This window comes from Excalfactoria chinensis, chromosome 12, assembly GCF_039878825.1.
Source record: "Excalfactoria chinensis isolate bCotChi1 chromosome 12, bCotChi1.hap2, whole genome shotgun sequence".
Classification (NCBI taxonomy): domain Eukaryota; kingdom Metazoa; phylum Chordata; class Aves; order Galliformes; family Phasianidae; genus Excalfactoria; species Excalfactoria chinensis.
In genome coordinates, this window is record NC_092836.1 from 6,971,810 (window position 1) to 6,993,753 (window position 21,944).

Here is a 21,944-nt window from a genome sequence, read left to right on the forward strand (position 1 = left end):
GTCTCTTTCAATGTGATTTGATGTTAACATTTTAAAACAATATTAATGCCAAGTGGTAATGAATATAGTGACTAGCACCAATGCTTGAAATGTTTGACTGAAAAATCAAATGTTTTGTGTTGGAAAGCAGTCATAATCAGCATTTTCTCAGTCCATTGAAAATAAGAATATACTGTATGTTTTCACTAATTAAATCTTGTATTGGAAACAGGTCTTTTCTAAATTAGTGGAAGACTGTATTTTAGTACCTATTCTAGCCATATTGCAGCTGATTGCAGCAGAGCTCCCGAGCTGAGGAAGGTTTGGCATGTGCAGAATTTGGGCTGCAGACAGACACAGAGCTGCTGCAAGCAGTGGCTGTGGTCACCAGTGCCGAGGTGAGCTGCAGGTCTGCTGATGCACAAAGCTCTACACTTGGTGCCATCTTTTGCATGAGGAAAAAAAAAAATGGTCTCCATTTGATGGGTTTCTTTAAAATCTGTTTTTAGAGTCACTGAGCGTAGCATTTGGACAAGGGCTTTGTTTTAACTTTGTACCTGCTGAACCTGACACATCGCACACCTTTGAGTGCTGTGCTGAAGTAGACTGCAGAGCACCACCTCGGTGGTTCAGCCCATTGAAAACTCCCAGTCATGGTAAAGCCTCCCCTCCCTTGTGTGGCTGTGACTCTGGGAACTGCAGGCATGCAGAGGAGGGAAGGGTTGCCCTTCCTCCACAAACTGATGGAGGATCTGCCTGGATTCAAGGTCCCTAATTGTAAATAATCACAGGCCACTGTAGTAGAGCACAAGAGAATCAGCTGCATAGTTCTTCAGGCTAATACTGCTGCAATGTTTACCTCAGGAAGAGACTGGTGACCATAAAGCTCTTGCCTATGATCAATGTTAATATTTTCCTCCACCTTTTCTTTTATTTTTCTTTAGCACCAGTACCATTCAAAAATAGATGAACTAATTGAGGAAACTGTCAAAGAAATGATAACACTCCTAGTGGCAAAGGTAACCTTCAGCTTCAGGTGAAGTGATTCACTGCTAACAATGCTTTTTAATATGTGTTTCCATTAAAATATGACACATTAAGATGTTGAATTGGCTTCTTGTTTTTCACAGGAATGATCATAAATCTTCCCAGCCTTTCATAGTGACTCTTTGATGATTAGGAACTGCATGAGTTGCATTACGCTGTTAGCAGGATTGGCATACTAGCCCAGAAGTGGTCTTAAACAATGGAATTTCTATCTGTGGGGTACCAGCATCAGCCCATGCAGTTGGGTGGCACAGCTGTGTAGACATTGGGTGTCACTCAGGCTGGTCACCACCCCTATGATCACCATAGGGACCCAAGATCACCATATGCTTTCCTCAGAAAGTCATTTAGAGGCAACAGTAGTGGGAAATGCATTCCTAAATGTCAGGTTTCATTGTTTGGAAACTGTGTTTTTTATCAGGCTCGGCTCCTCTAGATTGGCTGCCAGCATTTCCCAATGAGTGTTGTGTAGGTCTGGTGTGCCGTGCTAACACACGGGGTGCTGGGAGGTAGGGAGGAAGATGGCAGGGTGTTTTTTCCTGTAGTTTCAAACTTTCTGAGAACAAGTCATCCCTATTATACAGTGGAGACCTTTAAACATATGCCAGTTGGATTCTTCCATAAGAACAGCCATCTAGCTGCATGCTTGACACTGTGTACTGGAGCAAGGACCACCAACTTCTTCCCTAGCAGAGGCTGTGCTGGTTGCCACATGCCACACTGCGCCCACATCCCTTCCCCACGTCCCATGGCCCCATGTGCGAGGCCACGTTGTCCATCCCTTTGGCAGTGCTGAGAGCTCCAATGGCTTCTCTAAAGCCAAACCTGATTTGTACACCCTTGTTCAATTATTGAAAATAGTCACTGTGTTTTTTATGTTCGTAGTTTGTCACCATTTTGGAAGGAGTCTTGGCCAAACTGTCTAGATACGATGAAGGAACTTTGTTTTCTTCTTTCCTGTCATTTACTGTAAGTACAGACTGTATCTTCCTTTCTTTGTTGGTTTTTTGTTGTTGTTGTTGCTGTTGTTTTGGAGGCTTTTTCCTTAGTTATAATCTCCTGCTCTCCCAGGACTAGGTCAGCTACATAATAATTGTGCCATTCTGTGATATTTGGACTCTTGAAATTCCCACGTGAGCAGACAAACCTTGTGCTCAGTACTTGGATGCCTGAAAAGCGTAGGTCATCATATTGTAGCATCATGTAAAGATACGATCAGTTATCATTTGGGTCGGTGGAGTTCATTCTGTTGAAGAAGCATATGAAGCTGCACTGTAAATCCAAGTTCCCTAGTTAAAGAAGTTGCTTCATTGCCACCTCATGGGATGGGTTTGTGGCTTTTATTCTTCTAGGCATAACAGTGAGCATTTTAAGAAACTAAATAAAGGAATTCTAGGGAGTGCCATTTTTCTTTCTAGAAGAGATAGGGGGAAATACCCTACCAATAAGGTTATGGATAAGGAGCCTCTGATGTCATGTTTCACCCCAGCACTGCAGAAGCAATCCACAGCTCATCACATTGGGTATTTACCAGAAATGTACTGGACAAGAATCCAGGCAAAACTGGCCTTGGTATTCTCAAGTATTTAGCAATCTGAGCTGCATTCCACAAAGGGTTTTGGGCAGCTTTTTAAGGCAAACACATCGTAGCTGATTTCCAAAGGTCTTCTGAAAGTACACGGCTACAGAATTTACAAGAGCACTTGTTTTCTCTCACCTGGGCTCATAATGGAGAGTGTGTGGGGTTGCTTGGAAAGTTGCATTGAAATTCTCATATACCTCCAGGTCTATATTGTGAGTTCACTACCTCCCTGGGCAGCCTGTTCCAATGTCTCACCACTCTTCATGAGACTAATTTTTTCTTAATATCCAACTGAAACATCCCCTGGCACAACTGAAGGCCATCACCTCACATTCTGTAGCTACCTGAGAGAAGAGGCTGACCCCTACCTCTCTTTCGCTTCCTTTCAGGGAGTTGTAGAGAGCCATAATGTCTCCCCTGGGTCCCAGCAAGGACTAAGAGACACTGCAGAGGGGCAGGGGGCTCCTTGCTGGGCAGGGAACAGCTCTCACTTGGTCCCATTGTTTGCTGGGTGTTGTGGTTAAGGAGAGGCTGGGGGACAGCCTTGACCTCTTCAGTACTGCGCTTGGGAAGCCTGTGCCGAGCATCTCCACTCCCTGTAACTCTCTGTGTTTAGTTTTTGCAGTGCTAAATACAGAAATTCTCTCTTGTTACAGCATGATTGCACCACCTCCCACGTTTTCCCTGTCTGAACAAATACAACAAAGTGTTATGGTCCAAGCCGCTGAGATCTAGGAAGCATTAGACTCCCACCCCCTTCTCCTGACTTCTTTCAGCGCGTGCTTTCCAGGCTCTCGGCAAGTGGCATGTAACCAGGGGTCTTGTGACAGACAGTTTTATCACCTAGTAGGCTCTCCTCATTTCCAATTCTTGCCTCGAAATTCGAGATAAAATTAATGCATCTGTTGTCCTAATAAATTCTCAGTAGCCACTTCCCCTCGTGGAGCACTTTGAGGGGAAAATACCCTTCTAAATTTGGCCAGACTTTTTTTCTTTTTAATTTTATTTCTGTGTGTTGCTACATTCAAGTGCATCTCAGCAGCAGCCCAGGCCCTGGATGGGTGTCTGCATGTGAAGCTCCACTGAGTCACAGGAATGACAGCTGCTAAAACTCCCTTTAATCTGGATGGCCTCCGTAGGCGGAGAATTACACCTACGGTAATTAAAACTAAAGACTGCATATTACCCGAGGGAGACAGAAGTAAAAGATCTTATTTTTGTTCTGCACAAAAATTGTATGGTAAACTGAGACGTTTCATGGCAAAGTCACATCATTTGTGAAAAACGGCAGCCTAGCAAAAATCACACAACATCCGGCAGTTTGGAAATCTCACTGAATGTAGCCAAATCTGAGTTCAAAGAAAAACAAGTAATTATTCTGATTAAAGGGGAGTGGGCAGGAGAAGAAGCTCAGTTTTGTTGTGGGTGGAGGGGGGGGATGGCAGGAAGCTGCCTGAGCTATTCTTGCTGCCTCTTGGCTTGGGGGGAAGGAGAGGCGGTGGCACTGGGCTGGGCTCAGCAGCGCTTCGATCCAGGTTTCCCCTGGCTGCCCCAGGAAGGAGCAGTGGGGATAAATGCAGCTCTGGTGCGAGGTGTCCAGGCAGCAGCTGGGAGCAGGCATACCTGTGAGTGAGATGAGCATCGTCTCTTCTCAGGGAGCCAGCGCTTGGCACAAGTTGTATAGAGTCAGAATCATTAAGGTTGGAAAAGACCTCTAAGATCAGATAGTTCAACCATCAACCCATCACTACCGTGTCCACTAAACCATATCCCTTGTGCCACTTGAAAACCACCAGCTCCCTGTTTTGCCACTTGCTTGGCAACACATGCCTGGGACTTACCCCGTACCACTCCAGCCCTCTCTGCCCCCAGGAGCCAGCACTGGGGATGGCCCCATAGCCCCTCCTGCCCTCCCTGCACCTGCTGCCCAGGCACTGCGAGTGCTTGCAGCGTTCACCTCAGTAATTACCACCAGTCTGGTCTTTTGTATCGCCTCATTGTGCTTAATTATGCACCCCCCACACACACCATATGAGTACTTCCACCCACTCTCACATTCTGTCTCACACATACATTCATTCTCTCATTCGGGACACATAATTTATTCATCCCAAGATGCAACTGTGTGCGTGTTATATTTAGGCTGTTTTAATGGTAGCTTTAGAAATATTTAAAAGCAGGTGAGCTTTTACACCCAAACAAAGATGGCCGGCAACGCTTACCCTAATTAAAAGCAGAAGTGTTGTGGAAAATCCCAGCTAGACACTTTCTAGACACGGTGCCTTATGCTGCAGTGGTGAAAGGGTCTCTCTGGCCAGCTGGGAGCTGCTCAGTTGGAAAAGTTGGACCCAGCCTTTGGGGACACCCTGCCACGTGTGCCAGGCAACAGGCAACCACATTTGGGGTCTGAAAGGCTCGCATGGACACCTCAGAGTGCAGGGTCCTCCCTGCGGTACCCTCCAGAAAATAGCATCTTTAAAAAGGGGAGAAAAAAGGTCATCATGTATCCTCATGCTGCTGACAATGATCAGGAGGCTGAGAGGCTTTAGGGTGCTGTTCTGGTGCCAAAGCACCCCGGTTGCAAGGTGGGATGCATGAGGGCACAGTGCTTGTGTTGGAACCCATGGCTGTGCCATCCTGCAAAGAGACGTGGTGCTCACTGGGGCCACCGCTGCACCCTTAGGCACAGCTCCCATGGGGGCAGTCACTGCTCAGAGCAATACATGGCACTGAGTGTGGAACAAGGCCACCCCAGGGCAATAACAGTGTGTCCTGGTGAGCCCCGTCTTCTGCTGCTTGCTTAAGGAGAGGAGGGAGAAGCACAGCACCCACACTCATCTGTTGCTATTAGAGCCTGTAGAGCAGTGAATGTGCATGTCCCTAACAATGACAAAAACACCACTCTTCCCTGTTGTTTTAGGTAGGAAACATACTTTTTGTCATCCTTTTCCCCCTACTCAGCGCTGCATCACATTGCAGCTGTTCAAAGGAAAAGCCTGAAAGCGTCCCCATAGTGACTCTGTTTTTGTTCCTTTTACAGGTGAAGGCTGCTTCCAAATACGTGGACGTACCCGTAAGCACAATTTAAACAACTTGTATAGTAATTTGCTTTGTGCTTTGTTTTATGGCGTGTGTAGCAACCCACATGGCACATTAACAGCCAAGGTTGAACCATTGGCCCTCACACTTCTAACATTTGAACTGGAAAGAACGTCTCCACTTACCCTCTTACAGAGACCTGTGAGGCTCTTTAGGCACTCCTTTGCAGGTGGTGTTCAAAAGGTGCCACCATTATACAATTGGCTTGAATCATAATAATAATTTAAAAAGAAAAAAAGAAAAAAGAAAATAGAAAATAAAAGCTGGAACGGTGCATTCTGTTAATTCTTCATTTGGACTTGTGCAAATACAGAACAATTTCCAAACAAAAAGGTCCAGACATGTTAGAACTGAGCCAACACATGTCTAACACATTAGCTAATCTATTTTATTTGTGTTCTTCTAATGGTTGGTTTATTTCTCTCTATTAGAAAAGGAAATGACTCTATTATTCATTTTGGGAAATGGTGGTGATCTAACAACATGTGTTTGGGAAATTGTTAATGAAAATCGTTTGTTACTTTTTTTTCTGTAATTGGTATAGAAATATTCTATATCATCAGCTCTGATTAGACCTTGATTCATAGGGCAAAGAGACCTTGGTGTTCTTGGAGCACTTAACTTGCCAGAAACAAACACTGAAGTGGAGTTGAAGTAATGTTTGTGAATCTTGGATGGAATAGGGGGTTGCTGTTATGCTATAGGCAGAGGGGTGATTACAAATGAAGATCAGTCCTTAATAGAGTGCACAAATCCTGCTTCGGTCCGTCTGGTCGGCACAAGTCAGGAGTGATTGGGTTGAGTTTGGTGACCTGCACGTGTAGTGGTCAGGCATCTCATGTGGATGCAGTTGGGCCGCATGTTCTCATATGACAAGGAGACATCTATTTTGCATCTTGGGCTGCATCTTTTGCACTCTCTCTCCCACGATAGATAGACTTTTCCAGTGAAAGGACTGCACCTTTAGTCCAGCATGAAGACAAGCTCTGGAACATGAAGAGCTCTTGTTGGAGACATCAAGAGATGTCCCAGCGCAGAGATCTGCATCTTGTTCTATTTGAGCAGTAGAAACAAGTTACTGAGAGCATTGGAGGGAGGGGGGAATACATTGTTCATGTCCTAACAAATGTGGAGATTCTTTATTTGACACTCCTTGTCACTCAGGCACATTTTAATATTAGTCACTACGAGTCTGAGCATAGAACTGTTCCCCTGGGGCACCCAACATAGGAGATGATGTCAAATCCATGTGGTCTCTCCCACACGGACGGCGGTTCTCTCCCACTTGCTCACTCGAATGTTTACACTGGTTCTGACAAAATCAGCAGCCAGCCCCACACAACTCCCACCCCACCGCCAGCCAGCACTGCCGTGCTGCTTCAGGTCCCCGTTGTAGGGGAAAGAGGGGAAACGGCGTGGTTGAACAGATACCTGCCAGTTAAATCTAGCTTGGCAGGCACTGCTGCTATTGCCGGACACAAAGCAATGCCTTCAGTGCCACCTTGCACGATCAGCCCGCTGGAAATTGCTTGAAAGTGTAACACTTGACTACTGCCACATTTGTTTGTCCTCATTGTTTTTCAAATTAATACCTTGTCATTGTTTCAGTAGGTGTTAAGAAATGTTACCAGCTTCCCAAGGGCCCAGCGCTGGCCCTTCGCTTGATAATTGTTTGCTTTGTATTGAAAAACTCCCTTCCTACTGCTTTCCAAACTGTCCTCATTTTCACCCTGGAAATTACACAGATGTGTTAACTAACTTCAATTTGCAGCGGCTGACAATCGTATCTTGCAGAGAAATGATACTCTGTGATCTGAGGTAAATCACAGTAATGGCAACTAATGACACTACTTATTAACAAACTTACAGTGTGCCATGGAAATTTAAGATTTTGTGGCAGCTCTTGTAATGAGTCGTGTTACAGCATTTTAATGGCTTTCCTTTGAGGTAAGTTGGATTTCAATCTATCAAGCAATGTGAACTCAGGATTACTGTTTTTTAAAGGATTTTCCCCACCACTGGCCTCAGTTCCCGTTTTCCTTAGGGAAATGCTCTTATCCCTGTCTGGTGTCATTGCATGGCTCTGTGCTGGCATGGGCACGCTGTCCCCATCCCCATCACAGCAGGTAAGGAAGGGGTGAATTGCACGAGGAAGGCAGGAGAGAGACAGAGGAAGAGAGGCAGTGCTGAGGGTATGTGGAGGAGCTGCTCCTGTGATGTATTCATGGCTTTCTCTCTCTCTCTTCTCTCCCCATGCAGAAGCCGGGGATGGATGTTGCTGATGCCTATGTGACATTTGTCCGCCACTCTCAGGATGTCCTGCGTGATAAGGTCAATGAGGAGATGTATATAGAAAGGTTATTTGATGTAAGTAAATGCCTTCTCCTCCTTGGACACCAAGCAGGAGAGACCCAAAATGTGACAAAATAAGACAGGAGGATAAGTCACATTTTGAGAAAATTTATTGGTTATAGCTTTAAAAAATAAATAAATCCTTCCTTTCTTTCTGACTAAGGCTCGTATCTGCTCTCTGCCTGCTTTAAATCTCTACTCTAATGTACTGTGTCTTGGTCTGTCTGTGCCTGGATATCAAGGGAACAGCATTTCTAAGAGAGCCCTGACTATATTTAAGCTTGTGGAAAATCTCTCTGTAATGGCACATTTCGGTCATTGTTCTCAGTGTGAAAATTGGAGCTCGTTTGCTGAGGACCATCTATATCTCCTGTGCACAACTCATGGTGTCTGTCACTGATGAGCTCTCCAAAACTGGCAGCAAATCGTGTGTACCAGATTTTCATTTATAAGGGTAACCAGCACACTGCTGGTTTGGAGTGGACATTGCGGAGCTCCATGATATGGTGCCTGACACAGAGATCAGGTTCAGACATAGTTTCTGTGGTCTCAGCAGCATAGCAGGAGGCTGACCCAGATGTTTGGGATTTTCTCTTATTGCACTGGATAAATGCATTGGCCTGCGAGAGAACAGTGACCTGTGGTGCCCATTTGTTTTGGGTTTGGATGCATGTTAACCAATGTATGTTTCTGCTGCTACTGTTGTGTTACAGCCTTTCTGTCCTCGTAGCTGTTCTATAGCAAAGGTTTTCTGCTAATGGCCAGCCTGTAGCATTAGTGTCTCAGTCTCCTCTAGGGTATTTGTCCATACAGCGATTTCTGTTTGAAGCAGCTTCTGTTCCCCTCTCCTCCCTCCCCTCTCTCAGCAGTGCCATCTCCAGCTCCCAGCTCTGGCACTGTAACAATCTGACTTGCTTTCTCTACTCGCTCGTTTGCTTCCTCAGTGTGTAGGGAAAGCTGCTTTCCTTCCAGCCAACCTCCTCCTTTACTCGATTTCTCTCTTTCTGCGCATTTTCTTTCCCTTGGAAACCTCTTCCTCCTTCTTAATTCCCCCTCTTTCTTTCCCCTGTGCCCTCCCGGATTAAAATGGAACTTATCTCTCATGTCAAATGTTTTATCACATTATATCAAGTGGCATGAATTAGAGTCAAATAATCTTACTGTGTACATCTACTAGCATGACCCATATCCACTGAGAACGCCTCATTCATGCACGGAGCACGCCGCTGCTGCCGGCCCCGCGCAGAGCACAGCCCATCGAGCAGGCACGGGGAGGATAAAAAACAAGTCACAAAAACAAAAGCCTGTCGCTTCCATCTGCAGCAGGCCTTGCGAGTGCACTGCTTGCTTGTGGGGAAATGCATTCCGCGAGCAGTTAGATTTCCAGAGCTCATCTGGACTGTTCTTTTCAATGCCCACACTGCCTTTTCCCTCATCGTTTCCCTATGATTCACAGTTGGTGTGTTTATACCCTTTGGGCCATTATTTCCAATTTTCCAAAAGCTGTAATTAGCACAAATATTGATTTCAGTTTGATCCGTTCGTACTTAGTTTTACCAAGCCGTGTTTTAAACAAATTAACAGTGACAACAACAAAAAAGAGCAGCTACCTTGGTGGAAAGCAAGAAATGCAGAATCTTTCCTTCCTCCTCTTCTTCCCACGAGTCTCCCTGCTCCCTTTGGAGGGTGGTAACCTCAAGGTGGGACACCCACGCGATGTGCTTGGGGCTGAGGTTGGCATGGAGGAGCCCAGTAGAAACAAAGGGTCCTCAGGCTCTGCTGGTCCTGTTTCTCAAAGCAGTGGTAGGTGTGAACTGTCTTTTTTCTTGAGATAGAGGGATAGCCACGAATGGTCTTTGTGGTGCTGAATTGGACTTGGGCCTGGTTTTGTTCTCACTCCCTCCGGTGCAGCTGTGGAGCAATGCTTGGTGTGGGGGTTCCTCTGGGCAGTGAGATTATTAGCACTTCGGAGGCTGTCTCCTCAGTGAGCTCAGTGCTCACTCCAACCAGTGCCACCAGGCAACAGTGAGGTGCCAGTGGCAGGTAAACCCCTCTGACTGCAGTATGGGGCTCGGTTGCTTTTCTGTGCCATTAAAAAAAAAAGACTTATTTTGAGCAGTGGAAGAGCAGCATTGCATGGTGTGAGGTTGACTCCTGCACGCTCAGTGGGGTTTGCAGCCCTGTGTTGTTCCCAATTGCCCCATCTCCTTGCAGCCCTGCCCAGCGTTTCCATTCATTTCCCTCTTTGTTTTCTCCCCTTAGCAGAGGCTGCAGAGTGCCATCTCCCACCACAAGCTGTGTTCATTCATGGCTTTGGGCATTTTATACTGTTTCTTAGCTCCAAAGCCAGCTCTCCCTTCCCCACTCCTTCTGTACTGCAGTATGGGACTGTACTGTTCAGGGGATATTGCTGTTTGTGGGAGATTATTGCAATATTTCTGTGTGGTCTGTGCATTAATCCTCTTCGTTCTGCAAATTAGTCAGGGTTGGGTGGTGTGTTGTTTTTTTTTTTCCCCCAAAATAGAGTCATCGTCTTAATTTTAAAAATCTGTATTCTTGGGATCATTGAACGAACAGATTGATTGTGGAGTTCTGCTGGTAATCAAAACCTAACTAGCTTTTTGGCAGTGCTGTTTACTGCAGAGTAACATGACTTATTTACTTGGCCTGGCTCACTAATTTGATAACATTTAAAGCTAAAACACAGTAATAAGGCCCCGTTGGTACAGAGCACTGGTAGCTGAGGAGTTTAAGAATAGAACTGTGGCATGCAGCCCTTCCATGAGGTTCTGTGTGCTTTGGGACTGAGCTGCTGTGATGCTTTGTAGCAGCACAGAGGGATCTCAAACTCTGTTTGGTGCTGATGGAGAGTCCAAAACCGCATCCCTTTTCCCAGAGAGATGGGGATGGAGCTGCAGAATGGGGGCATTAAGGGTGACTTGTATTCTTTGACTAATCACAGAATTCAGCTCCCCTTTGGCTCTGGGCACTCATGTTCCAGAGGATTGGAGTTCATGCACCCATGGTTTTCTCTGAAGGCAGCAGGAGCTGTGCTTGCAAGGGCTGTGTTGCAGTGGAAGTTGCTTATACACGTGCATGTCTGTGCACCCTTAGGTGCAACACAACACAGATTTCAACCCGCCAGAGCATAAGTGACGCAGAGGGTGAATGGCTGAAAAGTAGACAGTGTGGGTGCCAACCTCATCAGTTGGTACACACAGCTGTGACACAGAGCAGGAGCACTCCCTGCCCGGCCGCGGGTGAGCATCACATAGACAAAAGGCTCCGAGCGCCGGCGAGCCGCCCGCCATCCTCCACTTCCAGCATCCCGCCGCAGTCTCTGAATAGCGCAGATGGCATTTTTCTCTCTGATGATTAATGCAATATCTTACTGAAAAAAAAAAAAAAAACAACAAACCCCACCAACAAAAACATGCTTTTGATATGAGAGATCAAAACACCCAGAGAAGCTCCTCTAAGATTGCAAGGACCTAAAAAAAAAAATTAATTTATTTTTTTTTCCCTCCTTGTACTTCTTGAAGACACCAGCCTGAGTAGAAGATAAGGATTAAGGCAGATATGCTTAGCGCCGCTTCATCTGCTTAAATCTAGCAGTCCCTGAGATCAGTGATTAAAAAGCCATCTCTGACTTTGATGAAATCCACTGCCATGGTAATTCTGTGCCTCTGATAGCTTTCTTATGGGTCCCACGTCTGCCTAAACCGGACATGGAAAACATTTCACTGGAGATGATACGTGGATTATATGGGTCAATTATACACTTAATCTGCCTTCTGGGGATTAAGTGTGCATGGATTGACCCCGCATATTTGGCTTGTCCTTGGCAGTTATCAGATCAGGAAGGTTGCCTTTACCAAAAAGTCTGGTAAGCACTTAATCACGTAGTGATACTATGCAGGAGGCGGCAGCGCTGCCCTGTGCAGAGGCACTTCTACCACTTCACTGTCACCATGTTCTGCTTGCTGGAAGGTCTGTGGCACCAGACAGAGCATTTCCCATGAAACATGAGTGTGAGCCTCCCCCTGCATCAGCAGGGTCTGGGCCTCACTCAGGCCTCTGCTCAGCACAGTGTAGAAGGGACAGTCACCAAAGTCCTCTGCAGCAACAAAGGAGGGACCAGGCAGGGCCAGCAGGGGAGCAGCCTCAGGCTCAAGCCGGGGTCCGTCCCCAGGGCTTAGGCAGGAGCAGAGCTTTGCTCTGCTCTGTTGTTCCACAGGCAGCAGTGCTGTCCTGGTGTCACATCTCCTGGGGAAGAACACTTGCTTTCCCAGCCAAGAGAGCAGTATTAGCACCGGGCTGATGCTGCCACTCAGGACTGTCTGCTGGGAGCTGGCTGCTGAGTGTCAGGGGTGGTGAACAGGAAGGATGCAGGGAACTGTGCGAGTCTTCCTAAAATCAGAGCTCTGGACTTCAGCACGGTTCCTGCTCGGATGCGCAGTTCCCTCTTGGATGCTGGCAGCTCCTTCGAGCAGCGCTTGCAGGACCGTGGCATTTCTTCCTAGTCAGCCTTACGCAGTGCAACCAAATGCCAGAACAGAGCCCTCCTCACCCCCCTTCCCCTCCCCATCTCTCACCCAGCAGTCAGGCCGTGAGTCAGTGCCGCTACTCGCGGTGCATTAAATTACTCATAGGAGTTCGGGTTGTGGGATCAGGGAAGAACGGATGCAGGGCTCAGCTCTCATCCCATCTCTGCCTGCAGCTGCACGCAGTGTGTTCCCCGGGACAGACAGCATCCCGCTCCCTCCCACACAGCAAGACTGCTCATTAGGGCACAGACTCTCTCCCACTCCTGTCCTGATATGGCCTCCACTGAGCCGTTTCTTCTGCATTGCTTTTTGCCTTTTTTTTCCCCCAAGAATGAGTTGTACCATGAAGGCGATCGGGCAGCTCTACCCCCAGGCATGCTTTTTGTCCCCTGTGGATCTGCAGAGCCTGGGACATTGCCTTGGACCCATACCTGCACCACTGGGAGAGAAAGCCATGTGGATGGATAATGGATGGGCCCTTTCCTTCAGGAGCCCTTTCCATCCCATGCACCTGGATGAGAGGAGCTGATTCCTGTCCCATCCCATTCCCACCCCTGAGCTCTATGGGCACGTGCAGAGAGTGGCCTTGCATCTGCTTGCACCGACAGCCCTCGTCCTCCCATGGAGTGTTCATTTAAGTAGGCTCTGTTTAATTTATTTTAGGGAGACTCTTAATAAAATAAGTCCTAGATCTGTCACTGGGTTTTACATGCTCATAAGGGTTTTTTTCCTCCTAAATGTCTTTATCAGAACAGCTTTTCATGTTCCAGTAGACATTTGGTTGAAGACAGTTAATTTGATTTCTTTTCCAGAGGAGATTTTCCATTAATCATTCTAAGCAGGCAGCCTGATTGCTCTGTTGCTCCAAGGTCAGTGCTGCCCTGATCCGTGCGGCACTTTGAGGGCAGAGTTTGTTTTGGGGTGTGGGGTTGTGTGCTCCCCCATAGCAGTGAGTGGCACTAACAGGAATAGGGCAAGAGGTGCACAAAAGGCAAGGAGCCCAGAGCTGCCAGGGAGAGTGTGTAGGCTGCGGTGAACTCAGTTTCATTTACCCACATCCCATTTTGGGATGGTTTCCAATTCAATCTAATAACAAGTGTAATTAAAACATTCCTTAGCATGCATTACTGGGCTGCACCTCATCGATCAGCCTTGCATCAGGATTACATTGCATCATTGAGGCGCTGCGATCGGGACAGGAAAAAAGCAGTGCACTGTGTGGATATGGCGTTATACCCAGCTTCCTTATATAGGAGCTCAGATTTTAGCATGTCAACTTCATTTCTTTTTTGAAAAGGAAAAGAAAAAAAAAAAATGGAAATAAGCGGGGAATATTTTAGAGGTTAAAAAAAAAAGTGTTTGAGAACAGGCGATCGGTACAGGAGTGGTTGTGTGTTGCTTTAGCTGCTTCCGTGCAGGAGCTCGTTCATTTAGGAGCTGTGTGTTGAGCACCCACCCTAAAGCTGCCCCATCTTCAGAAACCACCATGGGGCTGATCCAGAGCCCATCCATGGTCACCCCATGGGCAGTGCCAGTCAGGGCGCTCGGCTCTGCTTTCATTCTGAATGTCTCCCTGTTTGAAGGCAGAGCTCTTACACCATGCAAAGTGTGTTTCTTTCTCTGTGTATGTGTGTGTGCGTGGTTTATTTTTGGGAAGAAAGGAAAAAAAATAATAATAATGAAATTCGGTGATGCCATTTGCATCCTAGACAGATGATGGGTTGCTCTGGCTAGCAGCTTAACCCTATTATGCAACGCTGGGACTGTGACATTATTAAATAATACTAATTAATCAAATAATAACTCTCTCGTATAGCTGCGTCGTCAGTGTGAATGAAATCTCCCTGTTAAAGGATAGGGCATAGAGGGAAAGGCAATGGGAACTGCATCCGTGCACCCACAGCAGTGATGGGGTGTTGGGGCAGAGGGGGGTCTGTAGGGTTGGAAGAGGTGTATGGCTGCTTATTTAGTGTGTTTGTGATAGAGGGCCCCAGGCACAGGTGTGAGGTTTTTAGAGAAGAAATGCTATTTTTAAAAGGGAAAAAAAAAAAAAAAAAAAAAAAAAAAAAAAAAAAAAAAAAAAAAAAAAAAAAAAAAAAAGGGGGTTTGAGGTTTCTGGGGATTTATATCAACTGGTTGGCACTTTATTACTTGAGCTCTGTGGATTGAATATGGAGATTAATAGAGCTTTGGCTGAGCGTCGGGAGGTGCGCTGCTCCCATGGTACCGACTGCCCCAATACCACTGAGCACTGTGAGAACAGCGGATGGGGCCCAGGGGATTCTCACATCCCAAAGTCTCACCTGTGCAGAGTAGTTCAATTTGCACAACTCCGCCTGTTACCAAAATGTAGATTTATCTCCTGAAAGGCAGATTAATTTGAGGGAAATTTACCTTTCTGATGCCAAAAAGCGGGCTGCCCAGAGACCCCCTCAGCGCTTTGCATTTGTGTTCTGTAGAGCTATATGAAATATGTACCCTTCGATGTGGTTTCACATACCTAAATAGTGTGTGCACATAAGGAATCCCGTGTGATGGAAGAGCAACCCAAGGATCTGCCTGGTTGAGCAGCAGGAAGGGAGCTCTCGGGTTCCTCTTTGCAGATCCCGTTGTGTTGTTTCATGGTCTTTGGCAATAGCGAGAGAGCATCTGATCTATACAATATTGGTGCGTATCCAATTGTTGGTGAACATCAGAAGTTTTGAAACACGGTTGTGAGAGAGGAATATCAGCTTAAGCCTGAAAGGCTAAAAAGCGGCGAGCCCCACACGTAAATGCCATTATGCACTTAATGAGGCAGGGCTTAAAAAAATCAGCCACACAAGTTGGTTTTATCAAAGAAAATGTATAAATAACAACCAGTGATTCAAACTGCCTCACAAAGGGAGTAGCGGGGAAGGGAAGCGAGCACTTCACTTGTGGCATTCAGATAATAGTATTTACTACACTAATCTTTTTGGCTTAACGATTGACAATCAATATATGATTATCAACAAGCGCTAACGCAAACAAAAAGCTTCCATTCCTTTTCTAACCGCGTCCCATCGGTCCCTTAAATTTAATTAAAAGCGGACAGCCCTCCTTGCGCTACAAATTAGAGCTAAAATCATATTAAATATTTGTTCTGCAGGGAAACAAAAGTGTCAGCTTGTGCTGCCGGCTTTGGCTGCTTTTTTTTTTTCCCCCCTTCTTCCCTTTTTTAACACAGAGGGGGAAAAAAAAATCCCAGCTCCTCAAAGTTAAAATAAAGTCTCTCTCCCTCCCCGTCTCCCAAGACTACTGTCTATAACATGTTGTTCCTTATAGAAAGTGGGATATGGTGGCATTTGCTTGATTAACTTGCTCGACAAAAGTGACAGCTGCTGTGGGTGCATGTAGCTAAGCTGCACAGCGCAGTTCCGCCTTTGTACATCTGTCAGCAAAAAAGGAGGAATAAAGAGTGAAAAGAGACAAATTGGTCCCAAAAGGCAATCCATTCAACTCAGGAGGTTTGCTCTATTCAAGCACTCGCTGGGAATCTCAAGTGCTAGGTAGCTTATTCAATTTCATTCATTCTTTAGAATGAGCCCACAAGTGTTTAATTTCTTATTCTGTTGAATAAAAAAGGGGGAGCTTTTTTTTTTCTTTCTTTCTTTTTTTTTTTTTTTTTATTGGAAGCATTAATTGTAAGACTAGCTGATCAATGCCTGCGATATTAACTCATTGCGTGGTTTCTGTTGGCTGTGTGCTTGTGGCCCCACGGCCGTGCCAAGCCAACAGCTCTGCTCCGGGGTTCTGGGTGCACCCACAGCATCCTGCAGGGTCCCCAAGCCTTCGTCTTGCATGACATGGTGGAACTGCGTGGCAGCACTGCCACCTCTTTGTTCCCGGTGCTGCCTGTGGCCTCAAAGCCAGGATGCTCTGAGGCAGGGTGGGTTTGATTCTGTGTGCCTGGAGGAGGGTCTGTGGCCAAAATGTTGACCTGGAGGAGTGGGTTCAGGGGTCCCCATGCCAACAGCATGCAACGATGCACAGAGAATGATTTTTGTTGAGTAGAGGGAAGAGAATCACAGAATCATGGAATGGCCTGGGTTGGAAGGGACCTTAAAGCCCACCCAGCTCCAACCCTGTGCCATGGGCTGGCTGTCCCTCACCAGCTTAGGCTGCCCAAGGCCCCATCCATGGCCTTGGGCACCTCCAGGGATGGGACAGAGAAGTTTATGAACAAACGTATCGGAGACTGCTGTGTGGGCAGGTCTGTGTTCTATCTGTGCCATCCTTAAGCCAATATGGGAGGATGACGGCTATGTGCGTGGGGCCGTGCTGGTGGCACCAGCTCTCCAACCCTGTTAGTGCAGAGCTGGGACAGGGCAGAGTGTTGGACCAGCCACCGCTCCATCCTGGCAGCATCACAGCAGGTTTTGGAACAGGTTCTCAAACCCAGGTTGTCTTCGCTGCAGTGTGTGTTACAGCTTCCCAGAAACTTTCCTTTTATAAAGAAAAGAGTAGGAAACTCTGTTGGCTGCGAGTCTCTGCACTTCTTGCTTGCTGTCATCACCAAGTTTTTAGCATTGCAGTGACTGAGTGGGACCAACAGCCAAAAAGCCAATGAAGAAGGATGGAGAGGAATGCCCCAGTAGTCACACAAGCCCAGAGGGACATGTGTGGTCCTTCCACTGCTGCTACTGAGCAGCCTGGGCTGTGGGTGCACACAGTCGGTCAGCTGTCAGGGACTGTCAGCTGTAAGTCAGCCGAGCTGCTGGCCCATGGGATGGATGCAAACAAGGAGAAGGCACAAGGAGAAGGAGTTGGGAATTTCTGATCTATATATATATTTTTTTTCCTGGCTGATCCAGTTGCTTTGAGAGCAGAATTGATCTTCCTTGGGGAAATGAGACCCAGCATTGCTCTCTCCTCCCCTTGCCGTACCCCTGGAACACCTTGAATTCAAGGCTTCATTTCAAAGCTGCCTTTCAGCATTGCAAAACAAGCCGGTGTCTCAGACAAAGAGAGGAGCCAGCCGGCGTTCGGGGTTTCCTTGTGCCGTGTGTGTCACAGTTTTAAATAGATTTGCCCTGCTTGGATTGGTTCTGGTTGGAAAGCAAGTACTGAAATGAGAGGTCATAGGGGAGAGTTACTATGGTAATTGAGTAGTATCACCAGTAGTTTTGCTCTTATGAGCATTAAAGCACATAATAATAGACAAACAACAGTGGTTAAAGCAAGCAGGTAGGATTACTATGTTCTTTTGTCGAAAGTATATAATGTCTCGTAGTCAGTTTTAAAGACTTCTCAACCCCCAAATCCACCCAGCAGTCACCTGCTGAGTAATTTTGTATGCCTAATCTCTAGCCCTTAACTACAAGCTTTCTGCTAATTTGAGGCAAATGGGTATTTTTGACACTAAATAGGGCAGTAAAGAATCCCTGACCTAGAAAAACTCCATTCCGAGGCACTGGGAGCAGAAAAATATTCTTTCAGCATCCTTGTGAGACCTTTGCAATGACATAAAATAGCTTTGACTACGCTGTGTCGCAGTCTTCGATTAATGGTTTGCAGAAACTTGCTGAACATCCCCACTACAACTTCCCCCATAAAACTTGTCACTTCAGATTGCCATCAGCCACCACAACAATAATCATTTCATGCCTATTGCTAATTGCAAGCACAGCTGAGGCTCAGCGGGGTGCTCTTGCACAGTCCCAGGCCTTTATACCAGCCTCAATCTGTTGTATGGCACTTGTTCACACACAAAAAAACTACCAGTAAAGGCAGAAAGAGGCAGAGTCACAGGTTCCTTGTAATCCCTCTGCTACCCTGCTGACAGCCCAGCCCTATAAGCATTCCTGGTTTTGTCCCGCTCTTTACAAAAGCTGAAGTGACCTTAAGCTACTAGTATGTAAGCTTTTGAATGAAGAATACAGCTCCTTCAGGTGCCTTAAGAAGCAGTGTTGCATCTGGCTTACGAGATTCTGTTTGCCGCACCCCTGGGGTGAGCTGCGGCTTCCTGTAACATGTAAAATATGAGTGTGAACTCAAGGTTCATGGCAAGGAACAGGAGGTCATGCTTCCATTCAGCTCGCACCAAAGAGAACGGGGGTTTGCAGATGTTCCCGGCTATGTGTAATGACACCACCTCCCGGAAAGCAGGAGCCCAGCACGGGGTTCTTGTTTTTTTTTTTTCCTTGATGAAATGTGCCACACTCAGTGTGCTACTTGCAGATTTATTCATATCAATTTTTGCCATTTATATATTCAGAGACAAGCTTGCTATTTCGGCAACTTATTGATCATGCGTTTGCATTCCAAAAAGAAGGAGAAAAAAAACCAGCGAGCCGATGGCTGGGGCAGGTTGGGATGCACAGGCAGCGCTCACAGCCCTGCACTGCTTCTGCTGTTGGCCTGGAGCGTCCCAGCTGCCGCGATGCACCTGGCTGTAAGGGCTGCTGTGAACAGGAGGGGCCAACCCCAAAGCAGGGTTACGTTCCTGGCTGTGCAAACGGGACATCTGCTTGCTGTGACCAGGCTCTGGTGACATCCTAAGGGCATTTGTTTGCATTTCCTCTGCTGTTACCCAGGAGTCATCCCTCACCCTGTGCCCCTTGGGCTGAGTGCAGGTTATCTATGGGGATGGTAGATATCATCCGTAACAAGGTGGGCAGCCGTGGGTTGAAGCTGGGCTCCGTGGACTCATGGGAGCATCACTCTTTATGAGCCACAATGAGTTCTGAGAAACACGTTTATATTTGGTGCCTGAGAATGCATTGCAGCCTCCTGGGAAGGGCACGTTTGGGCTGTGCCTTCTGCACCTCATGCGTAGGGACAGGCCCCAAGGGGCCCCATGTCCCAGGAGGACATCAGAGCCCACCAGTGTTGCACTCTTTTGTCTGAAATGATCTCGTTCCCATTCTGGAGCATTTGGCTTTGTTGTTGTTGTGTTTTTTCTAATAATATAATCATATGCAAATGTTATCCTCTTTGGAGGGTTAGTCATGAATCAGAGGGCTTGTGCGTCTTGTAGCGCATTAACACTAGTGATGGCTAAAGGGAACATTTAATTTATGGGCTAACTTATTTTTATGAATATGCAGGGCTTAAATTCAGCAGTTGGTGCGTGCTCTATGAAGTGACGTGACGGTTTTGTGTATCAAGATCAATGAATTACACTTTGTCTTTTTTTCGCAAGGCAGAAAATCTTTGGAGTAACTCAGCTCTGAGGAGAGCTCCTTTCATGCCGCTGAGCAGTGTGCGAGGCTGAGTCCCCACAGGGTGGGATTCAGTTCTGTTCCCCATCTGTGCAGGTGTGTGTGGCACAGGACAGATGTGGTAGGACCTGCCTCTGTCCCGTCCCAGGGCTGCACGGAGCTGCATGTCACAACTGAGGCCCCATCTGGCACCGGGGCCTTAGGGACAGCCAGCCACAGCCGACAGAGCTCCTTCTTTCCTCTCCAAATTAGCTCCATTCGTGCTCTCAGCGCTTGCCAGGTCCCCATCCTGGAGATGAAGAGCCAACAGAAGTCTCAGCCCCAAGCTGGCCCAGCAGGAAATCACCACTTGGCATGTCTTTGGTGGCTCTTCCATCCCTTTATTTCCTCCATTTTATTAAGGGATGCTGTAGAAATAGAAGTACTGTTAGAACAGTGTTTTTGCAAATAGGAAGGGTTTTTTTCACTATCATGATATATTCAGCTCCACATACAGACAAGGCACCAGTTCCTACACTCTGGGTTGATGAGGCACAGTCTAAGTGCTATGCCATCAATCATAGAATAGCCCAAGTTGGAAGGGACCCATTAAGGATAAATGAGTCCAACTCAAGAAATACCATAAAGAGGGAAATCTCTTCCCCATGTAGCATGCCGGGTCCTGGTGGGGGATGGCAGCTACTGGGTGTGCTGTCTTCTGGTTTGATAACCCAAGCCCACATTTTGGCTGCATTGTGCTCTTCTAGCTTTTATTTGCTGTGCTCAGCCTTGCGTCAGCTCGTGCACGTGGCATGCAGACACTGACAGTGAGGAAAAGGTGCAGTGATGGGAGGAAATAATGCCTGAGTCAAACTGATGCAAGGCTTCAGGTTAGTTAGGAAGAGGCTTCACTGCCTACTAACTTGAATGGGGCTCGACTGGGATTTTTATAATTTGATCTACACTTTTTTTTCCCTCTTTAGCTGGTTCTCGATAAATTTCCACAGTGCTGCAGTACAGGGTTTTGATCCATGCATGTCTAAGAGTAAACAAGAGGACTGCTGCTGTGCACACGGAGCTGTGATGGTCCCTGAGTGCAGCCCATTTGGGAACCATCTGTGGTGATGAGCACATGGAGAGGTGCTGTGGTCCTCATCACACCTGGCCCTGCTTCTGTGCCTCTCAAGGGCTGTGCCAGCCCTGCTGTGTTGGGCACTGAGCTGCATCCTGCACTGCAGGGCTGGCAGGCTGCTGCCACGCAGCTGCAAGCCTTTCTCACAGGCAGGCGGCAAAATTTCAGCCCCTGGAGGGGCCCTGCAAGCTCAGCAGCTTGAAGCAAGCTCATTTGCTTGCTGCTTTGCCATCTTTCATAACCGTGGGGCCAGAACCAAAGCATTTCCCTCGCTGCTCCCATAGATGCCTGCACCATCATACCCTTGCCCTGCAGCTCCCCAGGGCTGCTCAAGGCGACGTGCGAGCGGTAAGTACCTGAGTGTGGTCCTAAAGGCAGGGCTGTGCTCACTGGGGCAGGGAACGGGTTAAAAACCGGACCGGGCCAAACTCCCACCACTGCTGCCAAGTCAAGTCAATGGCAAAATAGGATTACAGAAACCGCACAGCGTTGCTGGTGGCCGCTGCCCCCGCAAGTGAGATTTGCTGTGGTTGTTACTCCAAGTTAAAAGCTCGTGCACGGAAAATCTGTGTAAAAGAGGGTGCCTGTCTCCCCCAGAAGTCTGTCACATCCCATTAGCGGGCTGGCGGTGGGGAAGGTTGGTCCCGCTGCGTGCTCGCTTGCAGGGCGCGGGTGCTGGAGAAGTGCTGTCTCTCTTGCAGCAATGGTACACCAGCTCCATGAACGTTGTCTGCACCTGGCTGACGGACCGCATGGACCTGCAGCTGCACATCTACCAGCTGAAAACGCTCATTAGGATAGTGAAGGTAACACCTGCTGTGCTTTCGTGAGCGCCTTGTTGCTGAAAGGGACGCGTGTGTGTGCAGTGTGTTCTGACAAGGAAGCGATGGCAGGTAGAAAATGCAGCCCTTCGTTCAAGATGCTTAAAATGAAGAAATGTTATCAGATGGATAAGCAGGAGCTTGAAATGCACATGCATGCAAAACTTGAGTGGAAGTAAGTAACCGCTTGCATGAGAAGAGGGAAAACAGTGCTGTTCAGCC

At 47.2% G+C, this 21,944-nt stretch overlaps 1 protein-coding gene across 5 annotated transcripts in view; it reads left to right on the forward strand.

The window, feature by feature from the left end:
• CADPS (calcium dependent secretion activator) overlaps window positions 1-21,944 on the forward strand; it is a 171,036-nt gene that overhangs the window by 146,497 nt on the left and 2,595 nt on the right. For all 5 annotated transcript variants that reach the window (XM_072347840.1, XM_072347843.1, XM_072347841.1 and 2 more), the window contains 5 exons: window positions 924-998; window positions 1,912-1,995; window positions 5,649-5,681; window positions 7,967-8,074; window positions 21,603-21,707. In XM_072347840.1, coding sequence (XP_072203941.1) covers window positions 924-998; window positions 1,912-1,995; window positions 5,649-5,681; window positions 7,967-8,074; window positions 21,603-21,707 — 405 coding nt within the window. The remainder of the gene's footprint in view (window positions 1-923; window positions 999-1,911; window positions 1,996-5,648; window positions 5,682-7,966; window positions 8,075-21,602; window positions 21,708-21,944) is intronic.